The sequence below is a fragment of the Canis lupus genome, chromosome 5 (genome assembly GCF_003254725.2).
Source record: "Canis lupus dingo isolate Sandy chromosome 5, ASM325472v2, whole genome shotgun sequence".
NCBI lineage: Eukaryota > Metazoa > Chordata > Mammalia > Carnivora > Canidae > Canis > Canis lupus.
The window spans coordinates 57,106,026-57,133,222 of record NC_064247.1 but is presented as its reverse complement, the minus strand read 5'-3'; the positions used below and the strand labels follow the sequence as shown (position 1 = coordinate 57,133,222).

The window sequence follows — 27,197 nt, the reverse complement described above, 5'->3', positions numbered from 1 at the left end:
TTTTGAAGGACTTTTTTTTAAAGGTTTTATTCATTCATGAGAGACAGCGAGAGGGGCAGAGACTCTCAGAGGCAGAGGGAGAAGCAGGCTTCATGCAGAGAGCCTGATACGGGACTCAATCCCGGAACCGCGGGATCACGCCCTGAGCAAAAGGCAGACACTCAACCGCTGAGCCACCCAGGCGTCCTGTTGAAGGACTTTTTGATACAGGGTCTGGGTTGACAGTGGTACCAAGAGACCCAAGATGTCAAAACTGGCCCCCAGGTGGTACGAGGGCTTATGAATGTCGAGTGATGGATGGAGTCCTGGCCCATGTCCCCCTCAGAGTCGATCCAGCAGGCTTGTGGACACATCCTATGATCATTCCCTGGTTCCCACCTGCTTCATGGTGGATTTATTTGGCAGCTGCCAGAGTCCTCTCATGTTTCCTATCCTGAGGGGTGAGTGCCCTGTGGTAGAGAAAGCCCAGTCACCGTGTGAAGCTGCCCTCATTCCCCAGCAGAGACAGTGACTTGGAAACACTTCTTCCAGGTTGAAGGACAGATGCGAACGCCAACCTCAAAGACAGAGAATTCGGGAGTGGTGCCCCCTTCACATTCCCATTCAGGCCGCTGGCACGGCCTTTGAACAAACCGGATGGAGGGCAGTAAGCGGAACAGGGCAGCAACTCCAATGCCCTGGAGCCGGCAAGGGTGTCTGCCAAGGATAGCCTCTGCTTCTAGGTGTGCAGATTGCTCCAGTCACTGTGTTACACCCACTCTGCCTATGGACAGTTGAGTGTGCCCAGACTGCTGTCCTGCCCTAGCGCTGGGTGAGCTCTCCCTTGCTGTTACAATATGGCACACGGGGCCCTCACTCCCTGCACATCTGATGGACGTCTCATGGGTTCATTTACTGAGGATGTTCTGTTCATTGGACCTGCTGAAAAAGAAGTGGAAGTAACCTGTGTGTCCTGGTGAAACACCTGCTGGCCAGAAGTCAGAGAAATCCTACAAGAATTCCAGGTTCTAGGGATCCCTGGGTGGCGCAGCAGGTTAGCGCCTGCCTTTGGCCCAGGGCGCGATCCTGGAGACCCGGGATTGAATCCCACATCGGGCTCCCGGTGCATGGAGCCTGCTTCTCCCTCTGCCTATGTCTCTGCCTCTCTCTCTCTCTGTGTGACTATCATAAATAAATAAAAATTAGGGATCCCTGGGTGGCGCAGCGGTTTAGCGCCTGCCTTTGGCCCAGGGCACGGTCCTGGAGACCCGGGATTGAATCCCACATCGGGCTCCCGGTGCATGGAGCCTGCTTCTCCCTCTGCCTGTGTCTCTGCCTCTCTATCCTCTCTCTCTCTCTCTGTGACTATCATAAAAAAATAAAAATTTAAAAAAAATTTAAATAATAAATAAATAAAAATTAAAAAAAACAAAAAACAAAAAAAAAAAGAATTCCAGGTTCTAAAAAAAAAAAAAGAATTCCAGGTTCTGCCACATTTGGGGATTTCAAGGGGTATGACAGTCTGGCTCATGCTGGAACGTTCCCTTAAAGATAAAGGGCTTGTTGCACAGTACACGGTGCTTGGTGGGCTTCTTTGAATGGTGGAAGCTACAAATGCCACATTTCCTGTATTTTGAATGAGGCATAAAGAGAAAGGACAGCAGAGGCAGGTTGGGTGCAAGCTTTCCTGTCTTTCCTCCTGGATAGAAGTCTAGTTGGATCGAGAGGCCTGTGGTGGGTCCCTGCAAGCCCCTGTCAGGAAGTGTCATGGAAGGGCACCTGGATTCTGGAGCAAGGCCACAGCAGAGAACCATGTGCCCCATGAAAAGCAGCTCCCAAGATGAGACTGGGCCCTGGCACCAACCAGGACCATGGTACCTGGCCACAGGCCATGGCACGGTAACACACCCAGAGCTGCCTACCACGGCATTGCTAAGTGGGCACAGTCACTGTCTGGCAGACAGTAGAAATGCATTGCATGGCTTAGAATCAAGTGAGTCTCAAGAGTCAAAAAGTTACATGAAAAGTGGCCCAGGTGACCAGGTCAGCTATACCATGGAATCAGAGCCTCCCTTCAGTGCAAGTCTGTGGCCTCATGGGGGGCTGGGGTCCCTACAATCATGTGACAGAGGGGAACCCACCTCCATCCTGGTTCACAGATATCATGCCAGCATGATACGTTGGACAGAGGTGACAATGGACCGTTGTGCCACTTGCCCCACTCAAGAATGTCCTTGAAGAACAGTGGTGAGTACAAATCCTCCAGAGGCCAGAAATCTGAGCAGGATGCTTGGTTTTCAGTTTTGCAGGATTCACCTCTGGGGGCTTCCACATCAGTGGCACAGAGTGGGCCACGGCAGCAACGCACGTCCAGTGAGGGCCAAGCGGCTACCAAAGCAAGCAGAGGTGCTGGTCAGGGACAGATAGGGGGTGGTAGGGAAAAGGATGCCTCTCAGTTAATGCCTCAGTAGAACCTGCAGCCATAGGGATCGACTGTGTCTTCTTGTGCTCATCGAGGTTGTCTTTGTTGGTGGCGCTGTGACAGTCACCACCTTGAAGCACCAGCGATGTTCTGAGCAGACGTGAGCACTGCAGGGATGACTGCCCACTGCCAGGACCCCTGCACTGCACCTGCCACAAGCAGCAGCCTTTCTAGCACTTTCCACAGTGTCTCCAGGCTGTCCTCTGCTTACAGGCAGGGTGGCCCTGGGGTGGCAGTGGGTGATAAATGCCCCAGCTCCTCCTTCCTCAAGAATACCTCAGAGGTGCATTCCAATGTTGGGCAGGGGCTTCCCGGCAGGATTGGGACCCAAGTGCCCCAGGCCATAAGGCACCTTCCAGCGTTTTCTGCTTCCTGCACTCTTGCCTCCACATCACCCCCAAACTGCGTTAAACAGTGTCCCCCCAAATTCATGCCTACCCAGGCCTTATTTAGAAATAAAGTTAAGATGAGTCCTTAAGGGCAGCCCGGGTGGCTCAGCAGTTTAGCACCGCCTTCGGCCCAGGGCGTGATCTTGGAGACCCGGGATCGAGTCCCACATCGGGCTCCCTGCATAGAGCCTGCTTCTCCCTCTGCCTGTGTCTCTGCCTCTCTCTCTGTGTGTGTATCTCTCATGAATAAATAAATAAAGTCTTACAAAAAATATATAAGTCCTTAAATCCAATGACAGCCGCCTTTGTAAGAAGAGGATACACAGAACGGTGCCACGTGTCCACAGGCAGAGATTGGGTGCTGCATCTCTAGCCAAGGGACATGAAGATCCCTGGCAGCAGCAGGAGCTGGGACAGACCCCCCCCCTCTCCAAACAGCATCCAGAGGGCAAACCTGCCCACGCCTTGATCTTGGACTTCTGGCCTCCAGACCAAGAGAACAAATTTCTGTTGTTTCCAGCACCTGGTCTGTGGTCCTTTGCCGTGGCAGCCCCAGGAAAGTCATCCCTCCTGAATAAATGCACTGCTCCAAAGCCCTCGTCCCAGGCTTGGCTTTGGAGAGAACCCAAATGATGTCCCCCAGGTGCTGGGGATGTGCCCCTGCTGTGGGCAGGAGAGCAAAATGGGGTCACTACCCCGGACCCTCCGGACTTGGGGAGGAGCTGTCCCAGCTCTCAGGGAAGCATTTCAAAGGCAGCATTGACAATGCACATTCCAGCGTCTGCCAGAGACAACACACGAGGAAGCCAGCAGCCCCCCAAAACTGTCCTGCTGCAATGAGACACATCCGGAGGCAGCCTCCCCTCCCCACCATCCCCTCCCCATCCTCCCGCCAGCCCAGATGCCTGTAATACGGGAACTGCTGGCACCCCCTTTCTGAGCTGGGCCTGCTCAGCTGCAAACCTCGATCCGCCCCGGCCTTCAATCTGCCCATCTCATCACCCCCGGAATAGAACTCAGCGTTTATAAAGCACCAGCCCTTCCCGTCCCTTTTTTCTGGCCCTGTAAATATGTGGGCAGAAATAGCAGCCTGCAGGCTGGAGCGAGTGATTGCTGGGTGCGGAACCAGGCGAAGGCTCCTGCCCGGGTGGGCCTCGACGCGTGGGTGCCCGAGGCGGGCACAAAGGCCGGCTTTAAATAGCTCCTTGTGGGTTATGTGCCGCAGAGAGAGGGCAGCCTGCAAGCCACAGGGAAGGTGAGGACAGGCAGGCATGGGGCCGGCAGGGGGGCGGGGGGGGGGAGTGTCCTGGCAGCTCAGCAGCTCCGTGAACCTTGAACCAACCTGCACATCCCCTGAGGCCCACGGGTGCAGCTGACCCCACCCGGCCTTCCTCCATACAACATAAGGCTTGGGACAGCACCCTAGCTGCCTCCAGGGTTGAGGAGGACGGGCAGCCTTGAGCCCCGCCTGGTAGCTTCTGTGCACCATCTGGAGCTGGAACACCCTACCCCGGGGAGTCCTCCAGGGTCCAGGAGGAGGGAGCAGTGACTCTGCACAAGAAGGTACCGGGTGGCAAGGGATACAGGGGCCATTGCCCCTGGGCATCACTGTCCTCATTTATGGACTTGGCCGGACTTGGCTGCCCCCAATACCCCCGCCTGTCCTGAGGTGGCCCGGATCCCCAGCTGACCCAGATCCAAGCCCTGCTGTTCATCAGCCACCTGCTCTCCACTCACCCCCAGGTCCACTCCATTTGTGGAGCTTCTGCTCACATTGAATCCTGGAGGTCTTGCTCCTTGGCCCATCCTACTCCCTGGATGACTCTGCCAAGCTCTGCAACCCAGGCCTTTAGGGCAGGGGACGAAGGGGTAACCTTGTACCAGAAGAGGTCTTGAGGAGGTAAAGGGCCTTGGAGCTAGAGATGGAGGTAGGGCTGGAGGGGGAGAGGGAGGAGCTGGAGGAAGAGAGGGAGGAAGAGTGAAGTGGGAGCTGGAAGTGCTAAGCCTGGGTTGTGGTTTGGGAAGATTGGCGGATGTTCTCCTTTGCCCCTGACAAGGCCAGGTCTTTGGGGAGCCCTACCCTGCACCCCTTTGCTGGGGCACCTGGACCTCAGTAGTCACTCTGCCAGCATAGCCCTTTGGGAGTAAGTGTCCTCTAGCATCCTGTCCCCATGGCCTCCAAAGCTGCAGACCCCTGGATAGATTGTATGACCAGAGGCAGATGGCAGGCCCCAGGGTTCACACAAAGTCACCATCCTTTCCCCCTTGAGGTGGCCTGAGGTGGGGACCATCAGGAAGGGCACCACGGGGCCAGCTGGGCAGTCACCTGGCTGCCACCCTGACCACAGTGTGGCATACCCATGGCTAGCCTCATCCACAGGCTTTCAGGGCTCTGCTGTGACCACTGCTCCTCTCACTGCCGGCTTTCGTCTCCTCTAAGTGTGATGACTTGCTCTGCTTTGGTGCCACCGAAAACCTGGACCCCCTGCTGCCTGTCAGATCTCCAGTGACCAATGACCCCTGTCACCCTGCTGCAACCTCGTCACCCTACGTCCATGGTGGCAGCAGAGGAGAAAGGGCTGAGTGGTGTTCATGGAGACTCAATGGCCTCCCTTCACCCATCACCATGTCTAAGGAGACAGCGTAGAGGCATCCTGGCCAAGGGACCAAGAGACCAAGTTGGGGTGGACTCCTCCAGCCTCTCTAGGTCCCCATACCTCTGCCCCTCCCACCGATGCCCAAGGACATGGGCACATCTAGCTCCAAGCCCCTCCGTCCAGAGCCCAGGGAGCCCACACTGGAGATGGTCTCTAGTCAGCGAGGGTACGGCCCCAGCCCAGCCATAGGCACAGGGAGCACAGCGAGCAGCCAAAGGCTTTATTTCATGCTGGGACCGAAGGCCCATGGACGCCCTTCTCTACCATTTCACCAAGAAAGTAGCACCACCTACTCCCAGCCTCCCACGACCTGGTCCCAAACCCACAGACCAAATGCCTAGAATCAGGATTGTGAAGTCCACCAAGGGCCCTGAGCGTGCCTAGCTCAGCCTCAGGTCAAGCTGGCTCTGCCAAGGAGGAGCTGGGCTGGGGGTCTGCAGGAGAGGTGCATTGGGGGAGCCCCAGGATGACTTCCAGGTGACAGTGGGGACAGAGCCTAGGGTATGCAGGGAGGCCAAGGCTTTCCTCTCGTTTTATGTGGCCTGTTGTCATGTCCCCTTTGAAACAGCCAGAGTGGGCAGATTACCTGGTGGCTATGGGCTCCAGGACAGGCAGAGGCCCACCTCTGCCCTCACATGGCGTAGGCTGCCCAGTAGAGGACATTGACTGCCACAAAGGCCGCAGGGAACACCACACGGGCATAAATGTCGATGGTGTCTGCGTCGATGGGCTTGAAAAGTGTACGGAGGCCTCCTTGGCCCCCTGCACGGGCCCCCCGCTGTTTCTTGGCTTCTCCTGTCTCCACCTCCACACACCTATAGGAGCCCATGAGGTTCCCAGGCCTGCGGCACTGCCGACGGGACACTGCCAGCTCCTGGGTGACTCCCGCGGCGGACAAGGAGAACAGCACAATGGCATTCTTCACATCCATCTGCATAGCGAGGGTAGGGGTGGGGGGACAGGGCTGAGCCAAGGGCTGGCTGCCTCCCCCAGAACCCCCAACCTGGGTCAGCAGCTAAGTCCCTCCGTGGGTATCACTGTGACCAGCAGCAGGAAGGGCCAAAGAGTCCAGGCCTGCTGTCCTGTGCCAGGGGCTGCAGGTTACCTCCCCAGAGCAGTAGGTCCTGAATCGGTCCCAGGAAAAGTGGCCCCAGCAACACTGCCCTTCTGTGCTGGGGGCGGAGGGAGTGGGGGCTGAGGGGCAGTGGGAGGTGGTAGGGGAGGCCGTCCTTGTTTCTGAGCACCAGAGAACCAGGAGCCCCAGCCTCACCTCTGCTCTCTGCTCTGTGACCTTGACCTTGGCCTTGGCCTTGGCCTTTTGCTTCTTCCGGTAGTCAGCATTGAAGTGGGCGAAGGCATACTCCACCAATGCAGCAAACACAAAGACATAGCAGATCCAGAAGTACACATCCAGCGCCTTGATGGCTGAGGCCCGCGGGAGGGAGGAGCGGGCACTGACCATCAGCGTGGTCATGGTCAGCACTGTGGTAATGCCTGCTGGGAATGGGCAGTGACACTGCTGGGGCCCCTGTCATCTCCCTGCATCCCTGCCCCCAGCCCAGGTGCAGGTCAGCTCCTCTAACCAGCCCCAGCCTGGCTGGCCACTGGCCCAGGACAGCTGGGAACAAGGAGGCAAGACCAGGCTTGTGGCGAGCAGGGTTGGAGTCCTATTTTTGGGCTCCAATCCTTCCACCAGCTCCCTCTGAGGAAAGATCAGGGCCCTGTACCTAGAGATACCCTGGCGGGCACTGCTGCCTGACTGATCCAGAAGGAGACCCAAGACATGGCGACCAGGAGGATGGAGGGCATGTAGGACTGGATGATGTAGACGCCCCGGTTCCTCCGGAGGTGGAAGTGCAGGCTGAGCCGAGGAAACTGACCCGCTGCCGGAAAACGCTTCTGGTTGGGACCTCACCCCCCACACCCCCCACACCCCCTACCCACACACAGTGGCTCTCGGGTGGAGAGGAGGATGTGGCAGGGCACTGGGGAGCCACTGTAATCCTCAGACCCCTTCTTCCCCACCTTCCCCACAAAGCCCAATAGGTCAGGGGGCTCCTCTGCCCGGGGTCTTGTCGGGGAGAGGCTGGCCCCCTGCAGGGTCACCCAGAGGACAGAGGGAGACAGGTCCAGTGCTGCCCTGACCCAGGGAACTCAGCCAGCAATGTGGCCAGCTCACCTGTCCTGGCCCTCCTCCATGCACAGCCAAGCTACAGCAAAGAGCCAGCCAGGCTAGTGGGCACCAATGACCAGGTGGTAGGTGCTGGGAAGGGGCAGGAGAGGCCAGGAGACAAGGCAGCCTCAGGAGGTGTGGCCCTGACCCCCACACCCCTCATACTCCCCAGACCCCAGGCCCTAGGCACGGCTAGCCTCCAGGAAGCAGCAAAGGACAGAAGAATAAGGCAGAGAGAGCCTGAGCCACATCCGCACTGTGGTGTCCTGAGTCCCTTGGTTGGGCGCAGCCCATGGCCATCAGTGGTTTTCCAGCCACATCCTCAGGGTAATGGAGGAGCCAACTAGCAACTTAGTTAAAAGTGCCAAAAAACCACAAGCCAGGTTTACAGGAAGAGGCCACGAGAGGCCACTAGAAGCCACAAGAAGCCACGTTACCAGATTTGAAGTTCATCAGCTCTGTGGCAAAGTGGTAGCTGGTGATGGTGAACTGAGCCAACTGCAGCTTGTTCAAGCCGTGGATCTGCTCCTGGTTCTCAGACCAGTAGTAAACGATGTCCTCCGAGGAGTAACCATCTGCAGGAGAGCCCCAGGTGGGCAGTAGAGCCCGGTGTCCCCCGGCCCCCAGGAGCCCTCAGCAGAAGCACCCCACCCATGGTGGAGATGGAGGACAGCACATGAAGACACAGCCAAGGACACAAAGGGAAGACCTTGGGCAGGTGGCCGGGGCCAGAAGAGCTGGCCAAAGGGCAGGTGAGCCACAGGGGCTGTCACACTGGGTCGGTGACACACACACACACACCTTGTCTGGGCTCCGCACCTGTCCATCCCGGGCAAGGCACTGACCCGTGGGAAGAGGGCCAGGCCGGTCAGGCCTTCCAGCAACCTCTCTTCCTTCTCCTCAGCCCAGGCCTCTGATGCCATAGGGCCCGTCCCAGATGCCTTCCTGTGCCTGAGCTGGGCCAGCTGTGAGTCCCCTCTCCTCTCACAGCAAAGTCACTGGAGACACCTGCACGGCCTGGCCCGAGTGCAACCCCACCCTGTCCCGGCCCCAGAAGGGCACTCACAGCTTTCCAGGTGCAGCATACACTCCTGCTCGTCCATAGGGTATTTGGCCAGGTCCATGTCACAGGCCACCGTGGAGGTGATTCTGCCCAGACAACATGCTGGTGAGGCCTCCAGGAGCAAGGCCAGTGCCCGAAATCCTCTGGTTCTCTTGCCCCCCACCCAGAGGGGCCACCTCCAGCGAGCATAGCCAAGCGGCCTCTTGGGTTTCACTGGCATCTGGGTGAGGGCTGAAAACTGTGGTCCGTGTACGGATATTTGTGGGTCTTTCTTCAGTTATCACCACTGGCTTCATTCACTTTCTTCGCTGGGCTACATGGGGAGCTTAGAAGGCAGGTCCAGCCTGAGCACCTGACCTCTGGGCAGTCCCACTGCCTGGGCAGTGTACAAAAAGGTCCGGGTTGCCAAGTGTTCTGATTTTCCAGAAGAATTTAGATTCTTACATAAATCTCCTGGTTTTTAAAATGTTGGCAGCTAATGCTGTTTTTAAAAGGCATATGTCAGAAAGCACGTGTTCAAACAAATTCACACACATGTATGTTCACAGCAGCACAACTCACGATGACCAACATGTGGAAGCAGCCCCGAGCTCATGAATGGGTGAGGGGTGCTAGGCCACCAAACCCTGATAAACGTCACAACGGGGTAACCCTCAGAAACACTGCGCTCCAGAAGAAAGGCAGACACCAAGGGGACATTGCGTGTGATTCACTCGACATGAAATGTGCAGAATAGGCAGAAAGTGGGGTTCGGGGGAGTGAGTGCTCATGGGCATGGGGCCTCCTTTTGGGGGAATGAGACGTTCTGGAATCAGATAGATGTGATGTTTGCACAACACTGCAAATGTACTAAATGCCACTGAATCATTCACGTTGAAATGGTGAATTTTATGTTATAGGAATTTCATCCCCACATAAAAAACAGAAAGGCACCGTGTTGGCCAAAATGCTGCACCTGCGGGCTTCCCACGGCCACCTCTGCAGCTGCTGTGTTTTGCGCGAGGAGCTGGTTGCCTAAGGCTACAGACAACGTGCACAGCTCCCAGCAGGCAGCTTGGGGGGGCGGGTCCCAGGCTCACCGGATGCTGTACAGGATCACCCCGTCAGGCTGCAGCCGGATAAGCTTGTTCTCCACGGTCACATCGTGGAACCAGGCGGACTTGGCATTCACAATGAAGGTGTCCGGGAGCCAGAGCTTGTCCACAAAGCGGCTGTCCAGGCCCAGAGTCTCGTTGGTGTGGTTGTAGGCCAACCTGCTGTCCCGCCAGCTCTGGTGCAGAAACACCGTCATGGTGTACTCCTGCAGAGGGTGGCAGCCAGGGCCACTGGCCATCAGCCCTGCTCCTCTCCTGGGGGCCAATGGCCAGGGGTGGGGCAGAACCTGGCCAGCACCTACCATGTTCACTTCCGAGATGTGGTCGATGCTGGCCACCTCGATGGCCAGGGCTACATTCACAGGGGGCCCTGTAAGGAAGATGCTGAGGCCAGGCTCTCCACCCTGCACAAGCCCAGGTAGGCAGGACAGGGCTTAGCCAGGGCTTTGCAGGGAGGACCATGCTGGTGAAAGTCTGCAACAACATCCTGAGAAGATTCGTCTTCCTGGCTGTCTCCCTGGAGGGGAGCTAGCTGTGGCTAGCCCTTGGCTGACATGGCCCTTGGGAACCATAGCTACACCCCTTGGAGGAGCCAGCCCAGAGCTGAGTGCAGGAGTCCCCCCAAACTCCCAATCCCCTTGGCTGCCCTCACCTCCAATGCCAGGCCGGAAGTTGCGAGCATAGCCGTCCATCAAGCCGTCCAGGTTGGGGAGCCAGGATATCTCCAGGTTAGAGCCAACATAGTCTCCAATGTCATTCATTGCTCTAAAAACACAGAGCCTGTTGGTCACAGGCAGGGCACAGGCATCCTTATGGAACCTAGGTCCCCTCCCAGGCCCAAAGCCAGAGTGGCCAGGAAGACCACTGTGAGAGCCCCCCTAGGCTGGACCAGGCCAGTCCCAGGAACTCCTGCCAGACACAGGGAACTCCAGGAAGGAGCAGGGCCCAGGGCTCATCCACCTCACCCACCAGCCTCTCTGCTTGGCTACCTCCTGCCGACCCGGCCTTAAGCGAGCCTGCTGGGTCAGCCAGAGTCCCCAACCTCCCTCCATAATGGGCCCAAGGACAGTGGGCAGTCCCAGAGCCCCCATCTCTGAGGACTCTCGATGAATAGCCTTCGAGGATCCTGACAAGGGCACACAGCCTCCCTCTCAGCCTCTGAGGGCAAAGTGTCCTGTAGGAGGTGACTTGAGAAAAGAGCTGTGTGACCAGGAAGCTGCGGGCCGGTGGAGGGGGATGGGTGAGACCCCAAACCTGATAAGGGCCCATGAGACCCTATAGCCAACCTCTTGCTCTCTGTCCCTTTCCAGGCAGGCCCAGGCCTGGCCCCAGAGATCCCCAAGTGGTCATGTGCCTCTGAGGCTTAGCCTGAGGCCAGAGTGCTGGGGCCCATGCCAATGATTGAAGCTAGTCCCACTGACAGCTTGTGCTGGGCCGCAGGGCTGTCCCACCTGTGGCCTCTTATGGCCTGTACACACCAGACGCCCTAAGGCCCCCTGCCGCTCCACCTACCCACCCCTCCTGTGTTTATCTGTCCTGGGGTGAACACTGTTGCCCAACACTCATGTCCACCCAGAACCTTAGAACAGGACCTTATTTGGAAATTGGGCTATGATTAGTTAAGATGATATCATGCTTGATTGGAGTGGCTCTAAATCCAATGGGTGGTGTCCTTATAAGAAGAGAAAGCAGACACACAGGGAGGTCATACAGACACACAATGGAAGCAGAGATTTAGATAGATGTAGCTACAAGCCAAGGGATGCCAAGGACCCAGGCTGCACCAGGAGCTGCAGAGAAATCACAAAATGGATTCTCCCTCGGAACCCTCCAGAGAGAGTCAGTCCTGCCCTCAGACTTGATCTCGGGTTTCCCCGAGATCAATATAGGGGCCTCCAGAGCTGGGAAAGAATAAATGTTTCTGGTCTTAAGCTCCCTAGCATGTGGTCACTTGTTACAGCAGCTGCAGGCAACACACCCTGCCTCCTGGCCCAAGGGCAAGGCCCACCCACAGCCGGGCAGGAGGTGAGGAGGGCACTGAGTAACAGCGCTATTGTGTTGCTCTGTAATAACATCGTACTCTCAAGTGGGTTCTAGAACTCCAGGAGGGCTTGACTGGGTCAGGGAAGTACCAGCAGCTTGGCACCCAGCCGCCTCCTCTGATTCATATACCGGCGCTTTGAAGAATGTCAACTTTGAACCAAGAGCTCCTTAGCTGTGGAAACTCACTAGCCCCTCACTGATCCCAAAGGACCACCTTGGTCCCTCCAGGCAATGGCTTGGTTCAGAGGGGTTAGAGCAGATGATTTGGTAACAAAGTGTAAGAAGGAAGTGAATGAACTCCTGGCCCCAAGGAAAACACAATTAAAAATACAAATGGAGGTCACCCTGAAGATCAGATGCAAAGGGATTCCAATTAGATTTTATTTTTGGACTGGCCCAGCTGCCATCTTGCTGCAGCGGCTCGCCTGCCAGGAGACACCGTCCTTCCCTGGCCTTGGATGGAGCCACAGGCAGGCATACCTTTCCTCTGCTGGGACCCCTGACCACTCGCGGTCTGAAGGAAGAGTATGGGTAAGCCTCCAGCCACAGAACCCGCCCTCAAGTGGGAGGATGCCAGTGCATTTCCTAGCCTTCATCATCCCAAAGGGGGTGTGAAGGGAATAGGCCCCCAGCCCCACGTCACTTCTCACCTAGCACAGGAGCTGCTCGTTTTTCCATCTGTGAAGCTAGAACTACGTGCTAGGTGGGGTTGTGGAGGGCCTCGCTTTCCTTCCACAGCTCAGGCAGCAGCTATAGGGGTTGACAGGGTCCACATTCCATGTAGGGGAGCTCAGCACAGTGTCGGCTTCTAGGGACTCTGACCAGCACCTTGGGAGACAGGTTCTGCTTCATCTGATGGCCTTGGAACCCAATGATAGCCTCGGGTGGGAGCTCCCTTGATGTAGACAGAGAAGCTCAGAGACATACACCCAGACTCCTGGGATGAAGCAGGCACCGTGAAAATACTGGTGGCTTGCTCCTAGGTGCTGGGCACCATTAGGCCTCCCTCCCTCTACTGACCCATTGAGAAACAAGCCCACTCCTGTCGCTTGTCTGTACCCCTGGGGACAGGAAGGAAAGGTGGGTGTAGCTGAGCAAAGCAGTGGGAGCTTCTCTCCAAGGATCTTTCCACCGTGCACACAAGCCCACAATCCCTCACAGCTCTGCTTTCAGAGCAGCACCAGCTGCATTGGCACCTCAGTTACCAAGGCAAAGAGGAACACCGCAACGGGTGCACGGTGAGCTGGCAAGGCAGGAGATACAGGCATGGCTTCTCCAGGGAGATGGAGGTGCCAGCAACCCAGAGGGGCCACCCATGGGGGTGTGCAGCTGGCAAGCTCAGGCACCCACTGCATGGGTGGATCGTCAGGCTCAGGGAAGGCACAGCTTTGACCCAACCCACAAATGCTGCACAGCACTTTCCTCCTTCTCCCACCAAGACTTTCCTATGAGGAAGCCCAGGATCTGACCTGAGAGCAGGCACCTCCTGTCCTCTCACACCACTCCAGGAAGAAAGGGAGGGCACTGTCCCCCTGGCTTCTGGACTGGAGGGACACAGAAGCTGGTGGGAGGGAGGTCCCAGACTGACAGCACTGCACTGTCTGAAGGTCACCCACCAAGGCCCACAAAGCCCAGGGGCTCTCCTCTTGGCCATGGCCACAGTCTCCCTGCCTTCCTGCACAGGCAGACTAGCACATTCATTACCTGAAACCCCAAACCAGATGTGGGTCAGAGTTCAGAATGTTTCAGTTTTTAGAAAGGCAATATAGGGGCACCTGGGTGGCTCACGTCATGATCTCAGGGTCCTGGGATCAAGTCCCACGTTGGGCTCCCTGATCAGTGGAGTCTGCCTCCCCCTCTCCCTCTGCCTCTCCCCCTGTTTGTCTCTCTCTGCCTTGCTCTCTTTTTTTCTCTCTCTTTTTTTTAAAGACTTTATTTATTTATTCATGAAAGACACAGAGAGAGAGGCAGAGACATAGGCAGAGGGAGAAGCAGGCTCCCTGCAGGGAGCCCGATGCAGGACTCCATTCCAGGACCCCGGGATCAACCACTGAGCCACCCAGGCGTCCTGAATAAATAAAATATTTTTAAAAAGGGGGGGGGTCAATACAATGCACATATGGACTTGGGGTGCAGGGTCAGGGGGTGATCTGGAGAATTTTCCAGCAGGAAAGTACAAGCAAGCCCCAAAAGTAGAATGAATGAGCCTCATGTAAGAGCAGAACAGGCTTTACCACCAAATGAGTTTTGGTGTCAAACTTGGGCTAAGACTTTGAGGTTCGGAGCAGCTTGGACTTCAGAATCACAGCTCCATGGCTGTACTGGGCCAACAGCCCATCCTAGGCCTCTAGCACATACATCCATGGCCACGCCTCGATGCTCTGCCCTTCCTGTTACCTTGAAGTAGGAAGAGGGAAGAGGGTGATGGAGCTTGATAAAAGAACAAAGCCCTCCCAAGGACAGGATGTCGCATCAACATTGCCCATGATCTTGGGCACAATGGCCACCCTATGGCCAGACCCAGAGCTTCCTGGTTCTTCCCCCATGCCACCAACAAGGAGACTTTGCCCACATCTTCCCCCACCTCCCCATTATGTGCTGCCTGAGTGCCTATAGCCCAAACACAGGCTGATGTTCAACCTTCCCCAGTCCCTAAGGTCTTTGACAATGGCTGATTGCCCAAAATCTGGAATGCTGGGGGGTGGGGGTTGGGGCTGTCCTTGCTCTGGTTTTCTGCTGCCCTTGCACCAAGATGATCTTCAGAAAGGCCCCTCACAATTCCCACGGAAGGTGGCCAGGATACGTGCACGGGATGCCAGACTACCTGGAGCCCCTTCCAAGTCCCCAGAGAAGAGAAAAGCCAGGAAAAGGGAGGAAGCCACAGCCCGGGGGGACCCTGCTTCTTAACCTTGTCCTTCTCCCCTCCCCCAACAGTTAGAAATCCTGACTTGTCCTCGTCCCCCACCCCCTCATCCTCTCCTCTCCCTCCCGGCTCCCCAGCAGAGGCAGTCGGCTCCTTCCCACTTGCATACTCTGGAGTTCAGTGGATTCCATTTGAAACGGCCCCTGAAAGGAGACTCCACAGTGTCCTGGGCCCGAACTTTCTGACGACCGCACACAGCCTTCTCTTGTCCACCCCAGCCCTGCTAGCTGCGGGCGGAAGCTTGTCTGGGTAGCTCTGCTCTCATGGGGAAGGGAACAGCCTCCTCCCCCGTGTCCACGGGATCGCTCCTTTCTTCCTGCCTGCAGCTCGTGCCCAGCTGAGCGCTCAGCCCGCGCCTGGAAGGGCACACGCCAGCCAGGGGCCGGCCAGGAGCCGCTGGGGCCGAGGACCCCCGCGAGCCCACGCGCGGGGGAGAACCGAGAGCGGCTCCCACGCGTTCGCCCAGCCCCGCGGCGCCAGTTCAGCACTGGGACGGCGGACAGCAGCCGGGCGGCCGCGGCCCCAAGGGCAGCGGAGCCGTGAGTCCTGGGAGGAGCGCCCGCGGGGGGCCCGGGGGAGCAGTGGGCACGAGTGGAGGGGGGTGAAGACGCCAGTCGACGGGGGAGCTGGAGACGGGGGCGGAGGTAGATACGAGGTGGGGGCGGGGAAGGAGACCGAGGGTGCTCCTCACCGAGGGCGACCCCGGAGCTTACCTGGTGCCGCGGGGCTGCTGCGCGCAGAGCAGGAGGAGCAGGGGCAGCGGCCAGGCCAGCGCGTCCATGGCCTCGGCACTCTGCGCTGGGCCGGGGGCGGCGCCGGGGTCCGGCCGGTCGCCGGCGCTCGAGAAGTTGCTTCTCCCGCGGCCGCGGCGGCGGCACAGGCGGGGCGGGAGCGGGAGGGCGCGCGGCGCGGGCGCGAGGGCGGACAGAGCGCGGAACCCGGAGCCCGCCCCGCCCCGCCCCGAGCCGGGCCGCCCCCCAAGCCGCCCCGCCCGTCCCCCCCCCCCCACCTGCCTCTGGGCCCGCCCCGGGGGTCCCGCACTTCCCACCGCATCACCATCACTGCAGCCAGGGACGCGACCCCGGCCCCAGACCCACCCTGACGCCGCCTCCCGCTGCCCGGCCAGGCGCCTGCAGACCAACCGGCTCCGCGAACCTCCTCGTCCCCGGGCTGTTCGCGGGGGGGGGGGACCACGGTCCCGGGGGCCTGGTTCAGGTAAGTGAGGAGCGGGACGCGGCCAAGGGGGCTGGCGTTCCTGTAGCCTTCACCCGCTACCGGCAGCTCCTTCCAAACCCCTCGCACTCGCGCAGAGCAGAGCCAGAGCCTAAGCCATCACCTGGCAGAGCAGCTCTGCCCAGCTGAATGGCCTGACTGGAGAGAAGAGGAGGGGGTCCATGAGGCTGTTCCACTGGCCTCGGGCCTGGTCACTGGTCCCGGGTAGAGGGACTTCTGTCTGGCCTGATCCGGCTCTGTCACACCTGTCCACATCCCCTTGAAGGGCACTGCAGATGGCTGCGCTGTAACAGGGGTGACATCCACCCTTCAACACCCCACAAAAAGCTGAGAAATTCAAGGCCTTGAGCGTTTTCTTTTTTAATTCTTTTCAACATAAAGTTTTATGCAGTTTCCCTCAAAAAACTTTATCATTGTTTGGTCTCGTTTATTCAAGTCCACTTCTGGACTTGGTATCAGCTGACAATAGAAAGCGAATTCTCATGAAAACACCTAAAAATGGGTAAACATGTCCTGGAGTGGGTTAAGCCTCCTTGTAAGACTGTAGGCATTGGCCAGAGCAGGTGCTGGTAGAAAGCACTTTGTTGCTGGGAATTTCCAGCCCAATCTTGAATGCCCAAGATCCAAGGATGAGGCTGGTTCCCAACTTTCTCAGTGCAAGTGCATCCTTTGGAGGATCTTCCCAACCCCCTTTGGGTATGGAAGCGCTGATCTCAGCATGTACCCACCTGCGTGTATGTGCTCCTGTGCTCTGGACAAGTCTCAGGGCCTTGGGACCCCTTGCCTGTGTGTAGTCCTTCTGTACATGTTTGCTGGGAGAGGAAGGAGTTAATCCTTCAGAAAGTGCCCAGAGCAAGGCCTGACACAGAGTAAGAGCTGCAAGTGTCCACCAGTATTGTTATTATTCCCACTGGAATAGGGGTCTTGTCTGCCTGTTCCTCCAGTGTGCCTCACGTCAAAGCCTCTAGCATATAATAGATGCTCAATAAATGTAGGAAAATACACAGGCTCAGAGTCTCCAAAAGCCAGCAAAACGAGCATGGTCAGCAGGCCCTTTGCTGCTCTGGAGCTTCTGACTCATTCCACAGCAGCGATCTCTGTGCTGGTCCAAGCAGCCATACTCTGCTCACTCTTGCTCTCCTGTGAATCTTTGAGAAGATCCAGGTGCTAGCAGCCTATGGGAAAGAGTGTTGACCTTGAATCACTTGCCTCAATCAGTTCAGAGTGAACCAGAAGACTCTGGTCCTGCTGTTTTCCTCACTTGCCTCTATTACCCGAGGCATAAAATTAACCTTGAGCTTTCCCTGCAGAGGGATACTGTGCAGGTATTTAAGCCACAGCTTCCATTATTTGGTGGCATCCACTCGCCTCTTCTTCCTGAAGCCCTGGAGGCAAGCATGTTGCAAAAACCAGGAAGAGGGGGATCCCTGGGTGGTACAGCGGTTTGGCGCCTGCCTTTGGCCCAGGGTGCGATCCTGGAAACACGGAATTGAATCCCACGTCAGGCTCCCGGTGCATGGAGACTGCTTCTCTCTCTGCCTGTGTCTCTGCCTCTCTCTCTCTCTGTGTGTGTGTGTGACTATCATAAATAAATAATTAATTAATTAAAATAAAAAAAAATAGGAAGAGACAGAGGGAAAGAAGTCACAGGCACACATATCCAACCTAGGACCCTCGTGCCTTGTGCAGGTTTCTGCAGAATAGCTCTGTCTGGGAGAACCAGAATGTTCCATAACCTTCTGTCAAAGTGCTTGCTTTCCTCCCCAGAATCTGCAAGCTCCATTTCAAGTCCAAAATATGCCTATTTGGTTGGTCTGGATCTGGAGAATGGGGTTTTTCATTATTCCTTCTTTTTCAAGAATTAGTCTGTGGCCACTTCTAGACCTAACCAGGTGGTGTCCCCCTTTTCATGTTGGCCCCATTCAGACCAGCCCCAGCTGCCCCAGAACAGACAGAGCCAGTTCCAGGTGGCCTCGGCAAAGGTCAGGAAACCAGGTCCTGGGTTCCGGGTGGCCGGCCACCAGCCAGGCTGAGGCCAGCCCCAGAATCTGAGAGCATCCACAACTGTGAAACAGAACCGGCTCCCTCATCACCTCCCTTTGAGGATTCAGGAAATGCTTCCCCACTCAGAGGTCTAGAGTAGGCCACCACCCTACTCTGGAAAACACTGTAGGCTATTCCCCATGTTAATTCCATGCCTGTTACTTTTCAAGGTGTGGAGGGAAAACCCAGCCAAAGCAGGACTTTCATGAAACTTTCAAGATCCTGAAGAAGGGGGTTCTCAGCAGTGGAAGGTTCTCCATTTCAGATGAGGTCTGTGCTCTCTGCCCAGAGGCCTGGACAACCCTAACTCCCTTCTTGGTACCACTAAGACCACAGAACGGGAGGCCTGATACCAGACCATGGGGAGGATGAAAAAGAAACTCAAATTTCAAACCTAAGGCCTTGGATCCCCATACATCTACTCATCTCGTCCATGGCCTCCCTTTGGCCTACTTGACATGGTGGCTTCTTCATCAGGCAGAACCCATGCAGAGCCCTGTGGTTTCAGGCGCCGGGCAGTGATGGCTGTCTCTTTCTGCTATTTAGTGCAGGGAGGCGTTATGCTCTCCCCATATGGCACTGAGCAGGACAATCATGCATTTGGCCCTGGAAGGTATGGAAACTCTACATCATGAGTCAGTCCCTGGGGGTCACCAGCAACACTTCCCTGGGACCGCGCACAGCAGCCCTCAGCTGCATCTGGGAAAACTATAAAAGTGTGGCCTCCTGGTCTGTTAGATTCTTGAAATCATCAGCCTGCAGCCTTTTTTGTATTATTTACCTTTTGGGTAATCTCTTTGCCGGGTGCTCCCAGCAAATGGGAAGGGATGGCACCAAGTCTGAGGCTTGGGCGGAGAGCTGGCCCGCATCCATCCCAGCAGCAGGATGGGCCCCAGGAGGTAGAGGTGAGTCATAGGGATCCAGGAGGAGAAGCGGCACTAGCTAAATTTAAAATCCTTAGCCTGATATATTTGTGAGGTTGCTTTATTATTTTCCTGGGTAGAGAAATGGCAGTGACACAGAATTTTCTTGAGCTTAGGCTGTAATTATTAATGCTTTGATTTTCAGATGAAATCCATTCATTTGAGAAGCAGAGGGAACTTGGCAGAGAGGATCAAATGCAAACTACTTAGAGCGGCCTGAGGTTGTCTGTCTATTTAAACAGAGGCCAGGCTCGCAGAAGTAGGGCCCAGCTGCCATGCTGTTCTCCACAGTCGCAGTCGAGGCCCTGAGAACCTACAAACAGTCACACTTGGCCACTCGGGTTGTTTCTACACGAGTCAAATAGACATTCCAGTACAATTGGTTATGTTGAATGTGGAAAAGACAGAATTCTATTCTCCTATTTTATTTTTTTTTTAAGTAGTGATTTGAATTCTTTCATGTGAAAGAAGACACAGTAAACACAAATTAACATTCCTGACAAAAAGGCTGTCAGTTAGGTAAGGAAAACATTCTACTTTGGATAGAGTGAGGGCTGCATCTGCCACAGGGAGCCTCTCTCTGGTCCTCAATGATGATTCTTTGAGCAGGATGTTGGCCAAATAAAAACAGTAACCTTTTTCATACTTGACATTTGACTACCTTCATTAAACTTTCTCAAGAAAAGCCCCCACACAGATCAAAATTCATTTAACAAATATTAGTGGATCATTCATCCTACTGCATGCCAAGTATTTTGGTCTACACACGGAGTGTGAATAAGATATGAAAGGCCCCTATCCCCTCTGAGCTCACCTTCTAGAAGAGGGAAGATGGACAATCAGTGAGTAAATGAAGCAACATTTCAGATGAAACACAGGCTGTGAAGGAATGTAAGCAAGATAAAAATAATAGAGTAATTGTGCTGGATGGGGGGGGGGGCACCTAGACAAGGTAGTCAGGAAATACCTTACTACGAGGTAACATTTGAGCTGAAACTCGAATTACATCCTCTCCCTCCTGGAGAAAAAGCCAGCCACATCAAGAGCCAGGCAAGTGTTTCAGAGAGAGAACAGAAAGTCCCGAGGTCCTGGGGCACCTGGCTGGCTCAGTCAGAAGAGCAACCAACTCTTCATCTCAGGGCTGTGAGTTTGAGCAGACATTGCATGTAGAGATGACTTCTTTTTTTCAAGATTTTTATTTATTTGTTCATGAGAGACACACAGAGAGAGGCAGAGATATTAGGCAGAGGGAGAAGCAGACTCCCCATGGGGAGCCTGATATGGGACTTGATCCCAGGACCCCGGGATCACAACCTGAGCCAAAGGCAGATGCTCAACCACTGAGCCACCCAGACATCCCCCTGGGGATGACTTTAAAAGTTAAAAAAAGGGATCCCTGGGTGGTGCAGCAGTTTAGCGCCTGCCTTTGGCCCAGGGCGCGATCCTGGAGACCCAGGATCGAGTCCCACGTCGGGCTCCCGGTGCATGGAGCCTGCTTCTCCCTCTGCCTATGTCTGCCTCTCTCTCTCTCTCTCTCTCTCTCTCTCTGTGTGACTATCATAAATAAATTAATTAATTAATTTTAAAAAAGTAAAAAAAAAAGTGTTTTATTTTTATTTTATTTTTTTAAAGATTTTATTTATTTATTCATGAGAGACAGAGAGAGAGAGAGAGAGAGAGAGAGAGAGAGAGGGAGAAGCAGACTCCATGCAGGGAACCGGACATGGGACTCGATCCCAGGACCCCAGGATCACACCCTGGGCCAAAGGCAGGTGCTAAACCACTGAGCCACCCAGGGATCCCCCCCAAAAAAATGTTTTTTAAAGGAAAGAAAGTGCAAAGGTCCTGAGGCTGGAATGAACCAGCAAGTTCAAAAAGAGGCAAAGCCAGGCCAGTGTGGGCCGTGATGTAGGGAGTGAGGGGGGGAGCAGAGTAAGTCAGGCAGGGTCCAGGTCAGGTCATGCATGGCCTTTTAGGTTGTGGCCTGGATCTAGGTTTTATTTTGTTTTATTTCACTTTATATCAGCTTTGTTGACATATAATTCATATATAATAAAGTTTACCACTTTTAAGTATACAATTTAATGGGTTTTGAGGTATTTGTAAAATGGTATAGCCACAGCCATCATTATGCATTTGCTCCACCTTACAATCTCCTCCCCCAGGTCTGGTCCTGAGTAACCGAGAGCATCTGCTTTCTATCACTTCAGTTTTGCTTTTCTAAAGTATAACATAAGTGGAATCCCACAGCATGAAGTTGGTGTAGGCAGCCTTCAAGGATGGCTCCCAGTGGCCCTTGCCACTTGGTATTGGGCATTCCCTGGCATGCTATCTGGACCCAGTGACTTGTGTGGTTTTTTTTTTTTTAAAGATTTTATTTATTTATTCGTGAGAGACACACACACACACACACAGAGAGAGAGAGAGAGAGAGAGAGAGAGAGAGGCAGAGACACAGAGGGAGAAGCAGGCTCCATGCAGGGAGCCTGACATGAGACTGTATCCTGGGTTTCCAGGATCATGCCCTGGGCTGAAGGCAGAGCTAAACCACTGAGCCACCTGGGCTGCCCTGGACCCAGTGACTTGTGACAAGACATCACATCCAGGGTCAGCATGTGGAAGACGGTGACTTAGGTCTTGCTGGTACTCTATGAGCTCACTTTGACAAAGCCAGCTGCCATGCTGAGAGCTGATGTATCGAGAGGTTCACTGGGCAAGGAATTGGGGACTGGCCCTTTGTCCAATGGACAAGGAGCTGACACCCACCACAGCCAGAATGAGGTGGAAAGTTCAACCCTACCCCCATGGACCTCAAGGTGCTGGCTGACATCTTGGCTACAGCTTTGTGAGAGGCAGAGTGAGGACCTGACCCTGACCCACAGAGCTGTGAGATAAGTGTGTTACTTTAATCCACTACGTCTCGTGGCCATTTGTCACACAGTGATAAATGATCGATACAGTAATCTTTGTGTCAGACTACTTTCACTTAGTATAATATGTTTGAGATTCATTCACATTGTGGCACAGAAAGGAAGGTTTTTTTTTTTTTTTTTATTGCTGGGTAGCACTCTATTGTATGAATATACCCCACTTGCCCAAACCCACCTGCTGATGGATATTTGGGCTGTACCCAGTTATTGTCTATTAGGAGTAAAGCTGCTTTGAACGCTCAAGTGCAAGTCTTTATGTGGACACATGTTCTCATTTTCTTTGAATAAAAACCTAGTGGTAGGATCACGGGATTTTAAAAGGAATGTATGTTTATAGGAAACTACCAATCTGTATTCCAGTGTGGCTGTACCATTTTGTATTCCTAGGAGAAACAGATGAGATTTTAAGTTGCTCTGCATCCTTATCAACACTTGCTTACAAAGTCTTTAATTTTGGTCATTTTTGTAACTATGCATAGACATCTCATTGTGGATTTAATATGCATTTTCTTAATGACTTATGACACTGAGCACCTCTTTTTGGGTTTGTTCAAATCTTTTGACAATATTTTCTTAAAAAAATTTACTTATTTATTTGAGAGAGAGAGAGAGCAGGGGGAGGGGCAAAGGAGAAGAATCTCAACCAGACTCCCTGCCAAATGTGGAGCCTGACTCCCGGCTTGATCTCATGACTTCAAGATCATGACCTGAGCCAAAACCATGAGTCAGACACTCAACCTACTGAGCCCTCCAGGTGCCCCTTTTGTCAATATTTTAAAATGAGATTGTTGACCTTATTGAGTTGTAAGAGTTCTTTGTATATTGTAGGTAGAAGTCCTCCATTGGATGTATGGTCTGCAAATGCTTTCTCCCAGCCTGGAGCTTATCTATTCACTTCTCTTAACAATAGCTTTTCAAGAGCCAAAGTTTTCAATCTTGATGAAATCCATTTTGTCAATTTTCTTTTATGGCTCATGGCACCCTTGGGCCCTCCTTCCCCTGAGAAAGGGCCTGGGAGCATTCTCCAGGGAACAAGCTGAGATCCTCCTAGGGCTCATCTGATCTGTTCCCAACTCTCAGAGATCTCTGCCGCTAGTTCCCTGGCCGTTGGTGTCATTTTGTATAACTACATTTTGTTCAGGAAGGTAAATCTGCTGTTACTCCATCTCAGTCAAAACAGAAGCTTGCCTTTATTTAGAATTTTTTTAAATGACAACTTTATTGAGATATAATTAGCATACCATAAAATTGCCCTCATTTTCTAAAGTTGTTTTCTCTGACTATAGAAGTTTAGATCATCAATGGTTTTTGTGTTTTTCTTTTTTTTCTTTCAGTGTTTTTAAGTTGTTCATTCCATTGGGTTGAATGACTTCTCTCAGAAAGATTACTGACATTTCTTTGTTGCTCTATATGAAATGTGTCTTTTCTCTGAGTGTTTTAAAGAGTTTTTCTTTATTTCTCATTTTCGTCAATTTTATTATGTGCCTTGCTGTGATTTTCCTATATTTATTCTGCTTGAGGTTTGTTGAGCTTCTTGAATCTGTGGGCTTATCATTTTCATCAAGCTGGAAGATTTTCAGGCACTTTGGCAGCAAATTGCACATCCTCTGGGTCCTTGCCAGGGTATTAGATCCATATCCTGAGAGAATGCCCCACGTGGACAAACTCTCCCTCTTATGGCCTCATGTTTGGCCCTTGATCATGCACCCACAAAATCCATTCCGTGGTTCATACATGCTCCTAATTCTTACAGCTCCCTTGGCATATAGCCCCTGTTAGCCTTAAAAATAAAACTTCCAAAAAAAATAAAATAAAACTTCCAGCTATTTTACCAGCAAAAGACAGGTTTATTTGGGAATAAAAGAACTGCAACCTACACAAGCAACCCACATCCAAACCAGCACTGACTCCAGAGAACAAAGCAAAGGAAGGCTCTTTTATAGTGGAAAGGTGGTTATAAGCAAAAAGTCCATTGGAGCAGGCTAGAAGTTTGAGGTGTAGTGTCTTCTTATTGGCCGGGCTGCAGCTGGGGCTGAGCCTCATTTGCTGGGTTGTGATGGTCTCTCTTAGGCTGAGCTGTTGCTGAGCAAAAGAGAAGAAAACCTTCCTTTCTCTTACTGGGGTAGTGAAGTAACACTCACCTGCAAGGTCCCTCTCTTCTTGTTGGGTCAGCAGTTGACAAGGAGTGATAGGGTCTGAGAGCCTCCCCTCCCCAAAGCTCTCCAACTACATTTTCATGAGGTTTTCTGTTGTTAATTTGCACACACCTTTCTTTCTTATCAGGCCCAACATGTATTTAATGAGGCAATGCTAAACTTATCCCTGGTCGCCAGTCTGGCAAGCAGGAGGGGTGGGAGAGGGACTTTGTTGCCTTGTTTTTGAAACCTCTACAGTATCTTCCCATAAGAGAGGAGTCTCAGTGTTTCCCTTAGGGGCTAGGGGTGACCAACCTTTGCAGTCTCTGACGGTTCAGAAAAGTCCAGGGAGCCAAGACATTGGGGCATATCCACCCATGGCATGTTTCAAGGTCTTCCCAGCCAGAACCCTGACCTTGGCATTGCAAAGCTACCTTGAATGAGATTCAAGGTCGTTATACTTTTAATTTTTTGAGGAACCTCCATACTGTTTTCCAGAGTGCCTACATCAATGTACATGTCCACCAAATATACAAAAGGATTCTCTTTTCTCTGTATCCTTGTCGACTCTTGTTATTTCTTGTCTTCTTGATATTAGCCATTCTAACAGATGTAAGGTGATATCTCATTGTGGTTTTGATTTCCATTTCCTTGATAATGAATGATGTTAAGCATCTTTTAATGTACCCATTGGCCACTGGATGTCTTTGTCTTCCTAGAAGAAATGTGTATGTAGATATTCTGCCTATTGCTTAATTGGACTGTTTAAATTCTTTACCATTGAGTTGTATGAGTTTTTATATATTTTTGATATTAATCCCTTTCCAGATACACTATTGGCAAACATTTTCTCCCATTCAGTAGGTTGCCTTTTCATTTTGTGGATGGTTTCCTTTGCTGGGCACAAGCTGTTTAGTTTGATTTTGTCCCACTTGTTTATTTTTGCTTTTGTTGCCTTTGCTTTTGGTACCAACACACTTAGTTTCATTATGTGTTAACTGTCTCCAACTTCTGATATCCCTCTGAGGGATGTTTGTGTAAATTGGTAGCAGCCAGATCATTGTAGTATTCTTTTTGTTTAACATTGATTGATTGATTGATTTGAGAGAGAGAGAGAGAGAAGAGAGCATGAACTGGAGGGGCAGAAGGAGAGGGAGAAAGAATCTCAAGACTGAGCACAAAGCCCAACACAGGACTCAATCTCATGACCCTGAGATTTACTGTTCTTGTACATATCTCCTTCACCCTGCCAAACACACATCCTTCTCAGTCACTGTACCAACAACTGTTCTCCCAATTTATTATTGGTGAAAATTGTATCAATAGGCTGCCACCCTGTACAAGGCATCCACATACTACCCAACTGGGCAGTGAGTGATCTAGTTACAAATCCCCATCTTGCCATGTACTTCCTCAGACCATTCCTGCTACCAACTGTTAATTTGTATTCTCCAGCAAACAGGCTATAAGATGGAAGAGTGCAAGAGATTTACTGGGGGCTCATGCCTATAAAAGATGGGAGGATGAGGGTGGGCAGTGAAATTGGGCTGAGGAAGCCCGCAGACTACAGCACTGATCTGAAGCCTGCGATGGGAAGTGGGAAGAAGCAGAAATGGGCAGGAATAACCTAACTTTAATGCAAATCTGAAAAAGTTTTGGCCAACCCAAGGGAAGGGGATGGAGGAACTCTGGAGTGAAGACTGTCCTAGAGGAGTCCTAGGTTGGTGGATATGGTCCACCTAGAGCCCCTCCCATGCTGGATCATTGACCAGGAACTACCCAGAAAGAAAGTGAACCCAGCTCAAGGCCCTGCACTGAAGGTTGGCAGCTAGCTGCACTTCTCACAGCTACATGCAAATCCTTTCTTGAAAGGAGATCAGGATGAAGCTCGTCCATGGCTGCTACAGAATAGTGTGACTCAGTATCTCAGCATCCTTCAGGTGATCGACAAGGATTTTATTTTTTAAATGAACTCATGGATGTTAACATATTTGCTGTGCTCCAATCCACTGTATTTATTTTTCTTTTTGATACTCAAATTGTCCTTACCTTGGCCAATGGGAGCACCTCCACATTGGCTAGCAAGCCCTCTGACACAGAGCTAGACTTATTGATAATTTCCTGGCTTCCTGTTGATAAGAAGCTCCAGGATCATCTTATGTGTTTTCTGCCTTAGATCTGAAATCATTTTTCTAAGAAGCTGTGGTTTCTTTGAGTGGGAATGGCATGCAGGAAAACAAGCTGGTTGCTAAAAGTGCTCACTGCTACTGAATTAGTGATTGTTTTTAGACCAATGCAACCCAAGAGAAGCACTTTTTATATCTATGCTGTCTAATATGGCAGCTACTAGCCATACAGGGCTACTGAACACTTGAAATGTGGCTACTGCAACCAAGGAATGGAATTTTATTTTATTTATTTTTTAAATTATTTTTACTTATTTAAAGTAGGCTCCATGCCCAATGTGAGGCTTGAACTCACAACCCTAAGATCAAGAGTTGCCTGCTCCACTGCCAGAGCCAGCCAGATTCTCCAAAGAATGGAATTTTAACTTTTATTTAATTGTAATATTTTTATTGTGGTAAAATATACATGTCATAAATTTTATCACTTTAATCATTTTTTAAAAGGTTGAATTGTTTATTTGAGAGAAAAAAGGTGAGAGCACAAGCTGGGAGGCGGGGCAGAGGGAGAAGTAGACTCCCCATAGAGCAGGGAGCCCGATGTAGGACTCAATTGCAGGACCCTGGGATCATGACCTGAGCTGAAGGCAGATGCTTAGCTGACTAAACCACCCAGGTGCCTCTCATTTCAACCATTAGTTCACCAACGATTCATACATTCAAATTGTTCGCAACCATCACCACCACCCATCTCCAAAATCATTCCATTTTCCCAAACTGAAACTCTGCCCCATTAAACACTAACTCCTCATTTTACACCCACCCAAGCTCCTAGCAGCCACCATTCCACTATCTGTCTCTATTAATTTGATCACACAAAAAAATTTTAAAAATAAAAATAAAAAAATTAATTTGATTACACTATGTACCTCACACAAGTCAAATCAAACAATATTTGTTCTTTTGTGTCTGGCTTCTTTCACTTGGCACAACGTTTTCAAGTTCACA

The 27,197-nt window shown here is 52.5% G+C and overlaps 2 protein-coding genes across 7 annotated transcripts; both read right to left on the bottom strand.

Moving 5' to 3' along the window:
• On the bottom strand, positions 1-4,573 carry LOC125755141 (uncharacterized). The gene is made up of 2 exons (XM_049110490.1): positions 2,121-4,573; positions 1-449 (listed from the first exon to the last, which is right to left on the bottom strand). The coding sequence occupies exon 1, from the start codon at positions 4,466-4,468 to the stop codon at positions 3,542-3,544; it is 927 nt and encodes a 308-aa protein (XP_048966447.1). The 5' UTR covers positions 4,469-4,573; the 3' UTR covers positions 1-449; positions 2,121-3,541.
• Positions 4,574-5,712: 1,139 nt separating this feature from the next.
• On the bottom strand, positions 5,713-15,690 carry GABRD (gamma-aminobutyric acid type A receptor subunit delta). 6 transcript variants are annotated; one of them, XM_025427478.3, is made up of 9 exons: positions 15,517-15,690; positions 10,490-10,602; positions 10,140-10,207; positions 9,823-10,013; positions 8,747-8,829; positions 8,118-8,255; positions 7,235-7,390; positions 6,778-7,004; positions 5,713-6,438 (listed from the first exon to the last, which is right to left on the bottom strand). In XM_025427478.3, the coding sequence occupies exons 1-9, from the start codon at positions 15,582-15,584 to the stop codon at positions 6,139-6,141; spliced, it is 1,344 nt and encodes a 447-aa protein (XP_025283263.1). In that variant the 5' UTR covers positions 15,585-15,690; the 3' UTR covers positions 5,713-6,138. The 6 variants fall into 6 exon arrangements, with proteins under 6 accessions (XP_025283263.1, XP_025283261.1, XP_025283262.1 ...); XM_025427476.3 differs by having other exon boundaries at positions 9,823-10,043; positions 15,517-15,689; XM_025427477.3 differs by having other exon boundaries at positions 6,778-7,001; positions 9,823-10,043; positions 15,517-15,688.
• Positions 15,691-27,197: the final 11,507 nt, after the last annotated feature.